The 17,806-nt window shown below is 32.7% G+C and overlaps 2 protein-coding genes across 3 annotated transcripts; one reads left to right on the plus strand and one right to left on the minus strand.

Annotated features, from left to right (window-relative positions):
- Positions 1-5,611: 5,611 nt before the first annotated feature.
- LOC109803278 (GroES-like zinc-binding dehydrogenase family protein) lies at positions 5,612-11,428 on the plus strand. The gene is made up of 10 exons (XM_020364783.3): positions 5,612-5,771; positions 5,868-6,004; positions 6,879-6,916; positions 7,280-7,602; positions 8,656-8,738; positions 8,833-8,908; positions 8,999-9,060; positions 9,515-9,610; positions 9,707-9,868; positions 11,133-11,428. Exons 1-10 carry the CDS (start codon positions 5,732-5,734, stop codon positions 11,247-11,249), a joined length of 1,134 nt encoding a protein of 377 aa, XP_020220372.1. The 5' UTR covers positions 5,612-5,731; the 3' UTR covers positions 11,250-11,428.
- LOC109803277 (uncharacterized) lies at positions 11,358-15,926 on the minus strand. 2 transcript variants are annotated; one of them, XR_003804529.2, is made up of 5 exons: positions 15,536-15,926; positions 13,388-14,342; positions 13,026-13,192; positions 12,473-12,737; positions 11,358-11,955 (listed from the first exon to the last, which is right to left on the minus strand). XR_003804529.2 is itself a non-coding variant. In XM_029272368.2 (4 exons), the coding sequence occupies exons 1-4, from the start codon at positions 15,724-15,726 to the stop codon at positions 12,530-12,532; spliced, it is 1,521 nt and encodes a 506-aa protein (XP_029128201.1). In that variant the 5' UTR covers positions 15,727-15,926; the 3' UTR covers positions 12,160-12,529. The 2 variants fall into 2 exon arrangements, 1 of the variants encoding a protein (XP_029128201.1); XM_029272368.2 differs by lacking the exon at positions 11,358-11,955 and having other exon boundaries at positions 12,160-12,737.
- Positions 15,927-17,806: the final 1,880 nt, after the last annotated feature.

Consider the following 17,806-nt stretch of genomic DNA (forward strand, 5'->3'; position numbering starts at 1 on the left):
GAGAGGAAACACACTGAGGTTTTAAAGAAAGCGCACTGAGGTTTTAAAGAAAGCCCACAGTGCAATCTTGCTCAGCCTTGGAGATGAAGTTCTTCGTGAAGTTGCAGAGGAGAAGACCGCCGTGGAAATCTGGAAGAAGTTAGAGTCTTTATACTTAAAGAGATCTTTAGCCAACAGATTATATCTCAAGAAACGGTTGTATATGCTACAAATGGAGGAAGAAAAATCTTTGAAGAAACACGTGGATGATTTTAATAAAATCATCCTGGATTTGAAGAGTATTGATGTGAAGATTGATGATGAAGATCAAGCAATCATCTTGCTGAGTTCTTTGCCAAAGAGATTCGAGCATTTTGTTGATACAATGTTGTATGGGAAGGCATCTCTTATAATGGCAGAAGTTAAGGCAACATTGAACTCGAAGGAAATCCAAAGAAACGGTGACTCAAAAGGGGAACAGGTTGCTGAGGGCCTATTCACACGAGGAAGGCAAGAAAAGAAAGACTTCAAGCAAAAGAAATCTTCAAGATCAAAATCCAAAGGTAAGAACAAGAGGTGTTTCATTTGTGACAAAGAAGGACATTTCAAGAAAGACTGTCCAAACAGAGAAAGGTCCAATGAACGAAACAAACACATTGGAGATGTGGCTGTACTCAAGATGGTTATAAAGTGCTGAGGTGTTGGCCGTTACAGACCAAGACACACACAAAGAATGGATCTTGGACTCTGGTTGTTCATTCCACATGACCCCAAATAAGGACTGGTTCGAAACTTACAACCAAGTTGATGGAGGCACAGTCTTGTTGGGAAATAATAAAGCTTGTAAGGTGATAGGAATTGGTTCCGTAAGGCTACGAATGTTTGACGGCATGGACAGAGTGCTACAAGATATAAGACATGTTCCAGAACTCGAGAAATTTAATTTCTCTTGGAACTTTGGATCAAGGTGGATATGCTTACAAGTGTGATCAAGGAAGTTTGAGGGAAGTCATGATGGTCTAATCAGGTGACCGGCTCGACGGGTATGATGGCTGGCAGGTGGATCAAGTTTGGGATCCCTTGTGTCGAAAGTCTTTCTAACGGTGGGTCCATGTGGAAGAGAGGCTTCCTAGTAACATGTAGGATTAGGAGGCGTGTCCCGCTGTCATGAGAGAGGTCATGATGGAGCGGCGGTGCAAGCACTCTGTGCGTGAGTGAGCTCTGTGGGACCACCATCAGATAATACTCGTAGTTTTTGTTGTAGAGGAGGGTAAACCGTGGTCCTTTGTTTGAGGGGAGGATAGTTGAGATGCAAGCAAAGTCTCATATCGTTCAAATAAGAGGATGATCATGGGTTTATATACACACAATTGTCTTTATTGGTTGAGAGGCCTTTTGGGTGATGTCCAAAAGCAAACTCGTGAGGGCTTGAGCCCAAAACGGACAATATCTCACCAATGTGGAGACATGTGTATATGCGTGGTAACCCCCTCCTAGTGCACAATAATAGCTATAATCACAATTCACAGCAACACAAGTGACTGTGTGGTGTCGAAAGTTTTACGGTACCTGATGTTGAATCTTGTTTGCTCTCTGTCACTTGTTAGTATATTTTAGATATCAGTTTAAAATTACATGGAATGAGAAAATATGTTTTCCGATGGAAAAAAAAAATTGGGAATGTAACTTTTTTTAAACTTTAATTAAATTTAACTCAACTGATTTTGAAACACATCGTTAAATGTTGGAAGGGGCTGACTGTTGAGGGAGAATTATGACCGTAGTGTTGGGTCAACGATTTCTGCATCAAGATCTCCCCATGTGAGTTCAGTTGCTGTTACAGAACCCCGTAGAGTAACATGTTTCATATTGGTCTCAATGTTCTTTCTCAATAGCCTAAGCCTATCCGGCAGATCAGCGAGAATGACAACCTCCCGAAAGAGCTGCAATGCTACAAAGTTAGAAAATATAAGACCTACTTATACTTAAAATATATGACATGTTTGGACAAAATTGAAATTTATGGTAGAATTAAATAAAAATAACTATATTAATTACCTTTCTTAAAATTGATGATTTGTCTCATTTTACTTATAATTAGACAAGAGGTAACTAATTTATATTGGATTAAGTTTTACTTGTCTAATAATTTAACCTTAAACGCTTGTTAACCCTGATAATGTATGTATCAAGAAATGGATGCAAGGCTTGAAGTTTAACTTCAATGAAGCATTTTTTTTGTTTGATCAAAGATGATTATGAATACAAGTTTATTGAAAGTATAGTAGACTGGGTCACCGACAAGATTAATCTTGTTTGTTTACATCTTGTGGATTATCAGTTGGACTAGAGTCACAAGTGCTACAAGTAAGGTGGCTTTTGGATATTAGATCTGATGATGGTGCCCGCGTGGTAGGGATTCACAAAATGGGTGGGGTAGGAAAATCAACACTTACTCGAGCTATCTATAATAATTTGATTGTCGATAATTTTGATGATTTCTATTTTCTTCAAAATGTGAGAGAAGAATCAAACAAACATGGGCTAAAACACCTCCAAAGCATCCTTCAATGATACAACGGAGGCTCCATTGAAAGAAGGTTCTCTTGGTTCTAGACATTTGTTGATGGCAGCAAAGACATCATCACCACTCGAAATGAACAATAGCTGGCATGTCATGAGGTTAAAAGAACACATGAGGTGAAGGACTTGAATAATAAGGATGCACTTTGTTTGCTTACGTGGACTGCTTTTTAAAAGAGAAGAAGTTAATCCAAGTTACAATGAGGTCTTGAATCATGTAGTAACTTGCTTCAGACCTTCCATTGGCTTTGGAAGTAATAGGTTCCAACTTGTTTGGAAAAAGTATTAAAAAATGGGAAGATGCTAAACCTGTATGAAAGAGTTACACGTGTTACGTTTCAATGATGATGTGTTTGAAGTGCCTTTAGAAAGGGAATGGAAGCATGTGGAGATTACATATGCAGGTGTGTTAGAGCATCTAACCAATCTCTATTACAGATACTCTTAAAGCATTTATAGTAAGCAATTTCTTGTACTATATCACTGTTAAATCAGCTCTGGCCTACTTTATAGGTTGCTTAAATTTTAGTAAAATTGCTTCTATAAGTAATTTTGCTAAAATTTAAACAATCTATAAAATAGATCAGAACTAATGTAATGTAATAATAATATGATATAAGGGGGATTGTTACAATCAACCCCCAAATAGTTAGGAATTCGTGTATTCAAAGAAGAAAGCAGCATGGGAGATATTTGATTCACTGATCCTTACAGCAAGGGACACAAGTTTCATAATTGTTTTTCATTTCTTTTCATCTTTTTTATTTTTTTCCATTTTATTTACAAGTCCCATCAATCCACCTGAACCAAATATTACTGGATTATTTCGTTTTGGATTAAAAAAAATCAAAGTATCATGTATTTTCACTCATTTATATTTACATTGTTAACCACTTTATATGCATTTTCAACTCTCTTTTTTTAATATGTAGCATAGGTATCATTTTCTTATTGTGTGACATGTACAAGAAAATAGTCTCAATTGGAAAAAAAAAAAAAAAAAAGAGAGACCAAATTAGACCTTTTAATAATAGAGAAACTAACGTGAATAAATTAATTAAAATGAGATACCAAAATAGTAATTTAATCTTTCAATTTTTATATTTTTATGGTTAGTCTCCTAAATTATTTAAACTAATAGATATCAAAATAATAGTAAATTTATTAAATTAGAAAATATGTATCTTATATACATCTTAAATAAATAAATTAAAACATGCTTCAATATTCATACCTATTTATTACTTTTTTTTTTTTGTTTAGTTTTAGTTTTGTCCTTACAAGTTCCACTCTAAAACTATTGCACGATAAATATGTAATTCATTTGTTGTATATTTATTTAATAATAATTTCCATTTTTTTTATATTATTAATGTTAGCATATGTGATTTAAAAGTACATTTGCAAATTTTGATAAAAGAATCTGAATACTATTTTTGCTTTGTATTTTTATTGGCAATATATTTCAATTTTATAAATGAAACATAAAATCCTTTTTTAAATATATGATGTGGTTTTTTATTATTTATTATTCTTCCATTATATCTCAAATTGTACTAAGCCAGATATGTATTTTGTTTTTACCATAGTATTGACAAAAATATTTATTGATTTTGCTGGAAACCAGTCCCCTTTAAAACTTTAATTGTATTAAGACTATTCTTCCAAGTGTTGTTTAACAAAAAAAAAATGATATTGTAAAAGATAATCTTAATGCAGTCAAATTTTTTATAAGAGACTAATTTTAAAAAAAAATTGGATATTTTTGTCAATATTATAATAAAAAAATACATATCTTAATACAATTTGGGATATAATGAAGTAATAAAAAAAATAATTAAAAAACTAAAAAAATATATAGTAAAGTTGAAGCAGTACAAGTCAAGCAAACTATAGTATTCGCGTATATCCAGCATTGTCCAAGTCTAACCATCAAAGTTTATAAATGATTATTAATATCAAGTTAGAGAGAAATAAAAATAAATTAAATAAATTAAAAATAATAAATTAATTTGAATTGTCTTATATATATATACGAGGGAGGTTATAATTACACTGGTATAACTTTTACTAATATTATACCGCTCACTAACTTTATATTAAATGTGAATTTTAAAAATCCAACCGTTAGACTGAAAGTTCACATCTCTTAGATCATATATACAAAATTTTATATTAATTCAAGATGTTTTGATACTTCATTTTTATAAAACAAAATTGACGTAATATATTTATTTTAAAATATACTAAAATATGAATACTTTAATTATCTTTAAGTTATTGCTCAATTTTAACAAAAATTGATATATACATATAAAATGATATGAACTTTCAATCTAACAGTTGGATTTACAAAATTCACAATAAATATAAAGTTATTGAACGGTATAATACTTAATAAAAGTTACACCGGTGTAATTATAAATCTCATCTATATTTAAAACATAATTTTAGAAAAATTAAAACAATTTTAGAAAAAGAAATTGTATGATAAGCGCTTTAGCCAAACTGATATCAAGTGAATTTTTAAGAAAAAAAGTAGTATAGTTTTTTTAGAGAAATTTTAATAATCAATTTATTGAATACCATCTCCTTTGTATATGAATTGAACATTTATGCGACAGTATTTTTAAGAGAAATTTTTTAATGAGAATATTTTTGAGTTGTTTTTCCAACAAAGGTGTTTTAAGAAGAAAAAAAAACTTGTTATTTCTTTTGATTTATTGTTTTTATCTTTATTTTTAACTTAAATTTTAATATTTTTAATAATTTATCAATAGTTAAAAATATTCTTGCATCATAATATAAAATATTTATTATAAATTCAAGTTATACTTCATATGCTAAAAATATTTATATATTATAAATTTAATTAGAATATAATTTATATATTTAAATTATTTATCCATTATAAATTAAAATTATATAAAATAAATATTTATCTTATATAAGTCTAACTAGAAATACTAGTTTTCATAAAATTCAGTCTAACTAGGAAATTTAGTTCCAACTTCCACAGTGTGACATTACATTCATAGTTTCATACCAATAACACCAACTAACCCTGTGCTTCAAAGACTCTACCTACCACCACAACCACCAACAACTACTACTTCAAGTACCCTTTTCTTTTCCATTTTCTCAATCTTATTCACTCACCAACATCAACATGTCATCCTCAACCTCTCATCAAGTCATCACCTGCAAAGGTAAACTCAGCCACCCTTTTTTTTCCCCCTCTTTTTTCCTGTTTTGATATCACTTAATGGACATTGTTAATGGCATTATGTGGAGACATGGAACAGCTGCAGTGGCATGGGGAGCTGGGGAGCCATTGGTGATGGAGGAAGTGCAAGTGAGTCCTCCCCAACAGATGGAGATTAGGATTAAGGTTGTCTCCACCTCTCTCTGTCGCAGTGATCTCTCTGCTTGGGAATCTCATGTAAGTCTACTTCTTATTCTCTGATTTGATTGAGTTTACTAGTTTTGCTCACTCCAAACCAAAGTGTTTGTTTTGTTTGCTTCACCCACCATGTTGATTACTCATGCCATGCCATGCCCAATTTGAAGTGTGTCAATGTTCCATCGTTTATGTAGAGTTTGTTTCATTAAACTTTTCATTGATCATTTGGAATATGAAAATTAAAATTTTATTGAAAGGAAAATGTTGACAAGTTCCCTTTGTGCATTAGTTAAAAAATGAAAAAGGGAAATTTTTTTTGTTTCACAACTTCCATGATTGCCAAAAAAAGAAACCTTTACTTTTGAATCTTTAATCAGTGTTCGTTCCCTTACGGAAGGGCACTGATTAATAAAATCCTAAGATCGAAAATATATTGACTTGGTAAAGGTTTTTTATATTATCATGTGATCATGAGTTGTCATATCATTGAAAATTATTGACTTCTTTACTAATTTTTTTAAAAGTCATAACTAAAGTTATTTCTAACTAGTTGATAGTGTAAAAGTTTTTTACTCTGACAATGTATTAAAATTGAACTCATGGATATTAATCTAATCATATGTTGGGTAACAAGGTGCACTTCCTGCAACCACTATTTCAATAACATCTTAGGCATTGTATACCTATCAACATTTGGTGTTTAATTTGATTGATTATTGTTTTACTAATAAATCTTGAATTGAATGTTTCATTCCTCCAGAGTATGTCTCCTGTTCTTTTAAAAATGATAAGTGGTGGTGGATTAGTATGCTGATAAATATTTCTTTTTTGTCATGATTATTGTATCTTGTGTTAAAAAACCATGGACTGCATTGAGTTAAGCGCTCAACACAAGGTGCTTTTGTTTTTGCAGGCCATATTTCCTCGCATATTTGGCCATGAAGCATCAGGGTAATCTACACTTATGTTCTATTTTTGGAATAAGGCAACATTGAGTCACTATTGATCCTTAGGTCATTTTCTTTGAATTTCTTAAGAATTTTTGTTTTTGTAAGAGTTACCCAATTGGCTAGTATGAGAATTGGATCAAATACTGATGTTCCAAGTTCAGTTAGGGTGACAATGATCAACTATGAGTGTGCAGCAGCATCAGCACAGACACAGAGAATACTACTGAATATAGATGTTAGAGAGTGTTATTACACTATGCATATGGGAATGTGATACATTGCATCATAGACATCACTTTAGCTAAATCATTGCAAAATTTATATTTTTCCCAAGAGATATTGAATGTTAAGTGTAGTTTTGCAGGATTGTAGAGAGTGTGGGACTGGGAGTGACTGAATTCAAAGAGGGGGACCATGTGCTAACAGTATTCATTGGAGAATGCATGGCATGCAGGCAGTGCACATCTGGAAAAAGTAACATTTGTCAAGTTTTGGGGTTGGAAAGAAGGGGTTTAATGCATAGTGATCAGAAGACACGATTCTCAGTAAAAGGGAAGCCTGTTTATCATTATTGTGCTGTTTCAAGTTTCAGTGAATATACAGTAGTCCATTCCGGATGTGCAGTGAAAGTTAGCCCTCTTGCTCCTCTCGAGAAAATTTGCCTTCTGAGCTGTGGGGTTGCTGCAGGTATGTTTCAAGTTTATTATTAGTTCTAAGAAATAGAAGGGAATAGATCAAAGGAGTTGTACTTAAATTATTTAACTGAGGTAGTGTTGGTTAATAGCCATTTGTCTGTCTGATTCTTTTGTCTTATTTTCTTGTTGTTCCCTGCGGATAATTAGAAGAGGCATGACTTGTATCTGTGTGTTCAGAAGTTTGAATTATAAAGGAACAGTATTAACTTTGCAAATGAACAAAGTGAATATGTATAATTGTAAAATCATCAAAAGTGATCCTCTTAGCTGCAGTCGCCAAGATAATGATTTCCATTTATGTTGTTTTGCATTTTAACAATTGCTGTTGCGTATCTGACACTGGTTGTCAAAGGTCTAGCATTCCTTACAGTTTAAGTTGATTTTAGGGCATATAAGTGTTCCATCACCAGGCTCATCGTTGCTTGTCACATAGGTTACCCTTTAAAATGTCCTCATCTATTTTTGTTTCGTATTGATTCCTTTAATATCTTGTTTATTGATGATAATTTTTTTGAATGAAAACAAATATAATATTAATTAATGACTTTGAGCCCAATAATTTGTTGGAAAATGGATTTTTAATCGCAAGTTTAGGGATGTTACTTGATGATTTGTTACAGCTTCAGGACTTCCAGATAAAATGGAAACTAAGTTGATTATAATTCAATGTATAATGATTCAAAATTCAGTACTGTTATTCCAGATTATTAACCAAAGCAGGTCCAGAAATGAATGGCAGGAAACACCAAATAGTGTAAATGTTTAAATATTAAATTAGATTCGATGATGCTTGAGCTATTGTGACTGGCATAAGTGAAGATTGGAATGCCATTGAAGCAATAGTTCCAAGTGGCATTGGATGAATTTGTAGTCCATAACACAAATGCTGGACTCATTTTCATTCTCTTTCTTAATCCTCACATATAATTTACTACGAACTTTTGTTACTAGGCACTGTGAGAGCCTTAGATCCCATTTAGTGTTGTCAATGTTATTGATCAATTGTGCGTCGTTGATTATGGGACTCATTGTATTACAACATTAGGTTTGGGAGCAGCATGGAATGTTGCTGACGTGTCAAAAGGGTCAACTGTGGTGATTTTTGGTCTTGGAACTGTTGGCCTATCTGTAAGTACAGAGACTAAACAATTGTATCTAGCTTAGCTCTTAGTAGATGGGTGATAATATTTTCCAAATTGTAATTAACTTTCTTTTCAATTAGGTTGCACAAGCTGCCAGACTAAGAGGTGCATCTCGCATAATTGGTGTGGACAACAATCCACAGAAGTGTGAAAATGGTACCATATTTGATTCCTCGTATTAGTCTAAATTTATATTCAATTAATCCCTTGATTTACTTACTGTTGTCTTGCTGGTTGACACCACAGCTAAAGCTTTTGGGGTAACAGAAGTTGTTGACCCAAATTCCTGTAAAGAACCTATTGCTCAGGTGGGTTTTGTTCTTCTCATTACAAAATTATCTGATTTGACTTTTTCATATTTTATCATTTGGAGAAGATTGTATATAACTGTAATTGATGACTATCAAAAGTTTGCTGCTAGATCAAATATTACATATGTATGAGGAAAAAACTTAGTACAATACTACAGGTGCAATTGGGCTGTTTTTCTATCAAAATTGGAGTTTCACTTTGATAATATACATTTAAATTTAATGCAAACCTCATTGATATATATTTACATGTATTACTGATCTGAAACTTCCATTCTGATTGGAGAACAACAACAATTACACCTATGGTACTGTCCTGTGTATGATCCATACAAGTTTATATTTTGTTAATCTTATTATGGTTAAATATGACTTTACTTCGGCACAAAAAAAATGTACACAAAGAAAAGTTTTGAAGTCACAACCATTTACATAGGTTGAAAATTTCCAGGTTATCAAGCGCATTACTGATGGTGGGGCAGATTTTTCGTTCGAGTGTGTCGGTGACACTGATATGATAACCACTGCATTGCAGTCATGCTGTGATGTAATACTCTATATAGCTAAAATTCATGTTTTAACATTTACAAGCTTTATATTCTTTATACTTGTATTCCATTCTATCTTTCCTTGCTTTACATAGGGATGGGGTACGGCTGTAACACTTGGTGTGCCAAAGGTGAAGCCTGAGATGTCAGCTCATTATGGACTTCTCCTAATGGGAAGAACATTGAAAGGATCTCTATTTGGAGGATGGAAACCAAAATCTGACTTGCCTTCATTAGTAGAGAAGTATATCAACAAGGTAACAACAACAGTACCAGAAATACTTCCCAATCTGTGCATGAATACTTTATATATTTCTTGACCAAAATGTCATCCATCCCCTTGTTGGATACATATACTTATCTAACCAATTCCTAGGAAGCCTGGCAATTTAGGTTGTTACCTTCTGCATAAATTGTATTCTATGACTTTTGAAAATGCCATTTTTGTCCGTAGATAATTATGTTCATTAGCCAGTGATGAGAACATTTCTATAGAAAACATAGAAATTGAGTAATGTTACATGAATATATAACACTAAAGGAGAGAAGACAACAAATATGAAGAGCCATTATATTTCATGTTAATTTGTGTAGATAATGTTTTGAACTGACACCACACAGATTAAAAGGTAAATCTAATGGTTCAAAAATGAGTTTTTGCAAAGGTAAACAGTTGTTGTAGCATTACCCTGAGAACATTCTGTTTTACTCTGCTTTTATATGCTTTGTCTATGAATGTCTTAGTCTATGTTGATTTAGCTGTTGCATGCGCTTGTTTTACTTCTATCTGCTTTAATTGTATTGTTAATGCGCATTGAAGTGGAGGAAAAATTCACGTTATCTTAATTACCTGAAGAAGAAAAAAAAACTAGCTTACATTGTTTAGAATGGGGATGTGATGAGCTATTTAGCTGTCTGTGATGAGCTATCCAAAGTCTGAAAGTTTTTTATTTTTAGTTTTTTTGGAGGGGAGACTGGAGAGGGTGGAAAGATTTGGAAACGCAACTCCAAATGCATATTAAAAATAGATTCTTGCTTCATGTGCTTTTTCCCTCATGGATTATTTTATACTATCTTCATCCTTCTATATATAAGATTTTTTTTTTTTTTACTTTCTTGTTTATCTTCTTTATACGACCATCTTTAATTAATATTTTTTTAAAAGTATCTATATATAAGATTATATATATATTAATTATATTTTTCTAAAGTATCTATAATTAATAACTTTTTAAAATTAATCGGATAAAACAATTTTCTCCCTTATTAAGATTGAAAAAGATAAATACATAATAAATATTTCTCTCTTCCAAATATTAATTAATTAGATAAAAAAGGTTGATTATAAAAAAAAATAATTAAAATTATTGACAAATTTACTTAAAGAATGTAATTTAATTAAGAGTCTTATAACCAAGGACGGAAGTAATAGTTATTTAGTTTGATTTTGGATACGCATTCCCTCAAGCAGTGTTTTTAGCAAAAACAATATGTACTAATATTATGATTAACAATACGCAGGAAATCCAGATTGATGACTACATAACACACAATTTGCCATTTGATGACATTAACAAAGCTTTCAATCTCATGAAGGAAGGAAAGTGTCTTCGTTGTGTCATCCACATGCCAAGATAACACCTGCGTTTTATTTTTTCAAAAAGAAAAAAGAGAAAGTCATCGAAGAAATCAATTCCCCGGAGAATGTAGAAACTATTTTGCCTAGTTATCATTGCACATTGGAGATAGTTGCATCTTGTAAACGACGATATTGGTTATGCTAATAATAATATGCTATGCCATTTTGTCTTTGCTCAGAGCAGTAACATTATATTATTCTCACTCATTGTTCACTTGAACCAAACACAAGGGGTGTAGCCATCATAAAAGATGAGATAATAAGAGCACTCAGTATGCTTGTATTCATGGCAGCTCAGAAAATAGACTTGGCATCCAACCTGTGAGGTGGAAGCACCACCACCACCAAAGAGCTCCATTGGTAGCTCCAGGTCCTCAAGATCAGAAAAGGGTCCTCAAGATCATTACTATGTGCTGTGTTAACAATACATTCAACACTACCAAAAAGAGGCTGCATTTAAAAGTGCATGCGTTGGACACTATGCTTGCTTGTTCCTGATCATTATATTCACAGCAACTGCAGGAATCCTTTAAATCTTCCCAATTTTTCTTGGTGACTATTCAATTAAACCTTGCTGCTTCCGGAATTAAATATGATGATTCCATTTGACAAGTAACATTGACACTGCTAAAGCACCAAGGTAAAAAGGATGTGATGATTGAAGCATCAAATACAAAAAGTCGTAGCCCATATGACTTGACTCTTCTGCATAAATATCATAGTTGTCAGATTATGGAAAAGTTCAAAATTTGCAAACTGAACAGTTATTTTGGTTATGGAAATTTATAAGTGCTATGGAAGAAAATGAAACATCAACTAGTAATTATCTTAGTGTTGAGACAAAATATTGTGATGCTTGGGTGAAGCAACTCATTGATGACACAAACATGTTTATATGGTAATCATATATCCATTAAAAAATTAATTGTTTAATATTGCCACCTAGAATTGGGAATTTGGGATTATAATACTTCAGTAAATACTAATCAGAAAGAGAGAAAAAAAAAATCCAATACAAGCATCCAAATACATTATCAGATAAATGTTGTTATTCTACTGACCACTGGGAATAATGTTCATCTTTCACAAATTACTACCATTACACCTTTATTTAACTAAGAAGACACTCAACAGTCACCAAGAGAATCTGCCTATTTCTTTATGCAATAGATTTTTTATTATTAGACATGACAAACATTTAGTTGAAAATAGATTTTAGTACCAGAAATTGTGGAGTGTGAATGAATGCCTCAATACATGTTTTCATGAATGTATGTCACTAATCACCAGTTAAGGCTCTTGGTCTATGCTCAATAGTAGAAAGGGACATCCCCGTCTGTGAGACTGCTCTGACAAACGCCATATTTGCAGTTAAAGTTGGGGCATGCCAATGATCACCGGTGCCAAATACAACCTTGTTTTTCAATGCCAGCTTTCTAGTTGTTGGGAGGCCCATCATACGTTCTGAAGGAGTATCAGGAACAACCCTGCGATGATCCTTCAACTTGTCAGTGCAAAAGATTGCAAATAGTACTTTAGGCATTTGCAAAAGGACAAAAAATAGCATGTACACAGACACTTGATGCAAGTGTGAACTATATACATATAAGATTAGGTAGTAAAAGAAATCATTAAATGTAGTTAAATGCAACTGCATAAGTTTAGCAAAACATCCTCCAATTGACTATGTAGCACAGTTAACAAACTAGTAATGTCAAAATAATTTTCTTTCGCAATTTTTTTTTTTGGCAAATATAAACATAGATTAAACTCACCTGAGACAATTTATCAACCTGACAGCTCTCAGTTTCTCACTGGGCCCACCACACATTGATACTAACTCCTTAAATTCCATAAGAACACTATCACAAATTAGGCCAGTCTTACCCTGTAGGAATCTACCAAATTCCGTATGGATTGGGTTTTGAATTTCAGACATTATCTACCAAAAAAAATGAGGAAAGCTTTTATCAGTTCAACTGATGCTGACAACAATCAGAATAATTTATAAAAACTACATAAAATAATGGCTGATCTTATTAATCATCAAATGTTCTACCACTACATAATATAAGTGTAAGCATGCAAAAATTTAGAACACAAAGCAAGTGGTGGAAATCCCAATAATATAACTTACTTGACCAATCACAAAATCAAAGTTTCCCTTAAACCGCTGCCTCATTTCACTCTCTGGAGTGGCCAAAAGTTGCTCTGTTCCACCATTACTAATTCCCGATACAAGAGCTATCAAAGCTGTTGTATCAAAATTTACCAGATCAGTCTCACCAAAAAGATTCCCAGAAGCAGATTCAGACATTTTATTCTCTGTTGAACTTGGTTTAATTCCCATAAGAATGGAACAAAATGTATCACCCAAGTTTGTTCTGACATTCTCTTTGGTAGGTTGTGTTTGAGTTTTGGCTTCATCTACTGAAAGCTCAATATGAAAGGAGTCCCCACTTCTGGCATTTTCTTCCAATAGTTGTGGTTGAGTTTCAGCTTTTCCTACTGAAAGCTTTAGTTGGGAAGAGTCCACAGTTGAACCTTGAACACCACATCCAGAATTTGGAACAACATGCTTGCCATCGGCAGGGTTGATTTCAAGAACACATGCATTTCTATATGATCTTGCAATAACATTTATCCAGTCACCTTCAGTTTCTTCCAACACATCAGAACTGAAAACTGAGAAATCCAAGCCGATTTCAGATGCCCCAAACTCATCTTGAAGTTTGTTGTAAATGTTGGTAGCAAGTCCATTGGCAAAGAAAAGAATAACTGAGGAAGGTCTTAATGTTAAGTTAGATTGAGCTGCAGCAAGGACTTCTTGAATGCGTTGCTTTAAACCCTTACTTTTACGGCATCTATTCCAAGAAATGTACTCTGGATTTCTATCAGATGCTATAATCCAGACAGGCTTCCTGTTGAGGGTACAAACCACGTCAACATGGATGTGTTTAAGAGAAGAACCACGTCTCTCCTCACTACTAACTGATGGTGAGAGTGGGACTGACTTGCAAACTCGAGAAACACCAGTTATGAAAGGCTGCTGGAGAATATGTACAACTGTTTCGAGGTGCCCGATGTTGACACTGGTATATTCATCACATACATATAAATGCTCATAAATTGAGAAGCAATGTAGAAAAGTAATGTAGAAAACATCAATAGTTACGCCTAACCAAGAGTACTCGTATTAAAGACGAAAACATGACTCAAACAAAAGGAGACATACATTTTTTATCTCTTCTCTATTAAGATTAAAAATAAGTAATTTACACAAAATGAAAGCCACCACAGCAGAGTAAAGTTACAATAAATCCTTCCAGTCACAAACAATGTAATAGGTACTGGTAAATGTTTCATGAAGAATGCAAACAAGTAATAACATGCTTTTAGATGCACTCTTTCCAGCACACTCCTTATTATTAGGAGCATTTCATGTGAGTTCTACAAATAATTGAATCAAATCTCTTCTTTGCAGGGCCCATTTAAATTCAACATACTAAAATATTGTGTTGGTAGCATTTCTCAAAGCTTCATTAGACATTACAGGATGAGTCACAAAGATTGCTTCTGGACTCCACTATTCAAAATAATAAGACATGACAAAATTTTATTTAATATAATTATTGGTCCTACCAATGTTTTAAAAACGGACTCAGGCAGTTGGAGACCAGTAACCGATGGTCTAGCCAATCTGAGCCTTTTATTCAATTGAAAATGCCATCAACTCGGTATTTACTGTATGACCTAACTGGTTTTCCGATCAAACCAATGAACCAGCAGGTTATAACTTGGACCAGTTTATGCAATTTAAGAAAGAAAAAAAAAAAAGCTTGAAACTCTCACGCTCCCCCATGTCATATATCCTTGAGGTTGCTTAAAAGGGATGGAACCAACTGTGCCAAGGTATTGTTCTATTAATTTTAGGAAAAATATAATTTTTGTATTATATATTCAATACAAAAAGTATATATTATACCAAGTATCACGATTCAACCATGAATCTCAATGACCCAGTACCTTGACTAAATCCATCCAAAGTTTGGTTTTTAAAACACTGGATGCTACAATCAATCATGGTAAGTTCTTCCTTGATAAAAATTGTTTTTTTTTTCTTCTCTCCAATACAACCATGACCATATCATGTTACTCAACATCATGACATGACGAGAGGATTCAAATCCACTATGTAGGTTTTAGTTAACCATATCTGACAACTCAAAAGAGTGATCATAATTTAATCAAATGCAAACATTTTACAAAATTGAACACGAGTTACCTGAGGGGTGCAGAAGAAGAAGAAGAGGGGCGAGAGAGGAAAGCGAGCTCGGCACGTGCCAATTTGAGGAGGGTTCGCCTGCACGAGTGAGTGATGTTGGTGGAACAAGGTAACTTGTCAATGCTATCAATGACGCACTTGCACCTCTGCTTCGCCAATTCAACTTGTGCAACCCTCTGTTCCTCCATCATTCTGTTAATCACTCTCTTTTGCTTCCAAGGAATCGACTTTATTCTTTAATTGCAAACCCATTTCCTCCAATTTCCTATTTCTTGTTCCTTTTTGGAGCTTGGTGAAATAATAACGGACCCCCTTTAAAACCCTAGTACCAATTTCATGGTTACCGCTTCCATTTTCCATTTCTTCTGCAAGTCATCAATTTTTTTCTCTTCCTATATTATTTATTAAATTATTTATTTTTGTGTAAAGTTGACTTTTATATGATTTGTTAATTTAACGTTTGCACATAATTTCATGTATTTTAGTAACTAACAATTTTAACTTAAGTAAATATATCTTATAAACAATTGTTTATTTATATAAATTAAAATCATTTTATTATATTTTAGTAAACAAATATAAAATATTTTCTAACTTAATTTAATTTAAGATAATTAATATTTTAATTTGTATATTGGATAAGATAATGTTCATTTTTATATAATTAAGTTTACAATAAATATTTTTAATATATTAATTATATTATAAATATATAAATCTTCTTTTTATATATATAAATTAAAATTAAATATATTTTTAGTTCTTTAAATTTAAAATAAATTTAATTTTTTCTTAATTTTAAAATTATTATTTTTAATTTTTATAATTTTCAAATATTTTACTTAAATCATAGATATCATATATTTATATAAGCTTCAAGAAGTTCAGTCATTAGAGTAGGAATTACACTGAAGCCAGTAAGAAAATTGATATCCGACTGCAGTCTTCAGACAACTGATGAATTAGAAGCGGGTTTGGAGTAACAAGAACAGGTTCATGGAAGTAGTAGTGGCTTTGGAAAATGAACTGCAAGAAAAGTTAGCTTAGATGGAGAAAAGAAAAGAGAATCTAGAAGAGGAAATCAAGGCCATTAAAGCTAACTACTCTGATTCTGAAATTGAAAAAAAAAAATAATCTATCAGAAAGAGGAATATCTTTGAGGAAGGAAAAACACTTAAAACCCGGAGATACGAGATGGTGGAGAAAGCACTTCATTTGCAACAAGAGCATGGTTTGGCAGTGGAAACACAAACTAGAATCAAAGCTGAATGGTCAGAACTCAGAAAAATTTAAGAAGATTTTTGTAGAGTGAGATGTACCTGTATAGGCCTATGGATACATGGAAACTGTTAGGGGGCATAACAGAGCATGATAGGTGGCCCTTTTACCTTGATCCTGTTTTCTTGTAAGGAGTATTTCTCTATCTTCTATCTTTTTTTTTGTTCATTTAATAACCGCTGATAGCAGTGACTAATCTCCTCGCTACGAGAGAGGCACCTCAAAGGGTGGGATAGCTGACTCCAAGATTTAATGCGGCTGCATACACAAGGAAAGATTCGAATCCCTGACCTTGCTTAAGCGTGAATCAACCTCCGTCACTCTTCTATCTTCTGTTTCCACTTAATACCATCTAGTTTGTCTAAATTTTATATTTGAAATTATTGGGATACAAACAAATCTCACATCGATAAAATAAGAGAAGAATAAAAACTTATTAAAGACACATATTTCAATGATTAAGGGATCTTTTAAGTGATAACCAAAAGTAAAATCATGGGAACTTGAGTCCAAAGTAGACAATATCTCAAGTCTTTTGGATGATGATCAAAAATAAAATCACAAGGACTTAGTCTCAAAACGGACAATATCTTATTAATTATAGAATTACGTGTGAAATAACCTTATAAAATATCCCTTTAAACAAATACCATAAAAATAACTCCATATTTTGTTGAATTTCATTTCTGGTTTATTGGATTTCTGGCTCCTAAGTCCTATCAGATAAGGCTACCCAGTGAGACAAGGTTTTTCTTGTTGCTCCAGAGAGTGGCATTTATTAATTCAAGTAGTTCTTTTTACATACTACAACACCTAGACCTAGTCCATCACGCATGAGAGAAATACAATTTCCAATTGAAATAAATATTGCATTAGAGATCCTTTTGAATATATACTGTTATATTATAACATCGACCTGCAGAAATTAAGATATTGTAAGTCAACCCTCTTCCCTCGAAAGAAAAACCTTATAACTCACCAAGTGCAGTGCTT

The sequence above is a fragment of the Cajanus cajan genome, chromosome 1 (assembly GCF_000230855.2).
Source record: "Cajanus cajan strain Asha chromosome 1, NIPB_CcT2T_4, whole genome shotgun sequence".
NCBI classification, from domain to species: domain Eukaryota; kingdom Viridiplantae; phylum Streptophyta; class Magnoliopsida; order Fabales; family Fabaceae; genus Cajanus; species Cajanus cajan.

Bases quoted from the DNA above. Each gene is read 5' to 3' on its own strand.
- LOC109803278 (XM_020364783.3), top strand. From the start codon at position 5,732: ATGTCATCCTCAACCTCTCATCAAGTCATCACCTGCAAAG. The intron at 6,005-6,878 runs GTAAGTCTACTT...TTGTTTTTGCAG, and splicing joins TCTCTGCTTGGGAATCTCAT to GCCATATTTCCTCGCATATT. The intron at 8,739-8,832 runs GTAAGTACAGAG...CTTTTCAATTAG, and splicing joins TTGGAACTGTTGGCCTATCT to GTTGCACAAGCTGCCAGACT.
- LOC109803277 (XM_029272368.2), bottom strand. From the start codon at position 15,726: ATGATGGAGGAACAGAGGGTTGCACAAGTTGAATTGGCGAAGCAGAGG. The intron at 14,343-15,535 runs GTAACTCGTGTT...TGAATATACCAG, and splicing joins TCTTCTTCTGCACCCCTCAG to TGTCAACATCGGGCACCTCG. The intron at 12,738-13,025 runs GTGAGTTTAATC...GGATCATCGCAG, and splicing joins AGGTTGATAAATTGTCTCAG to GGTTGTTCCTGATACTCCTT.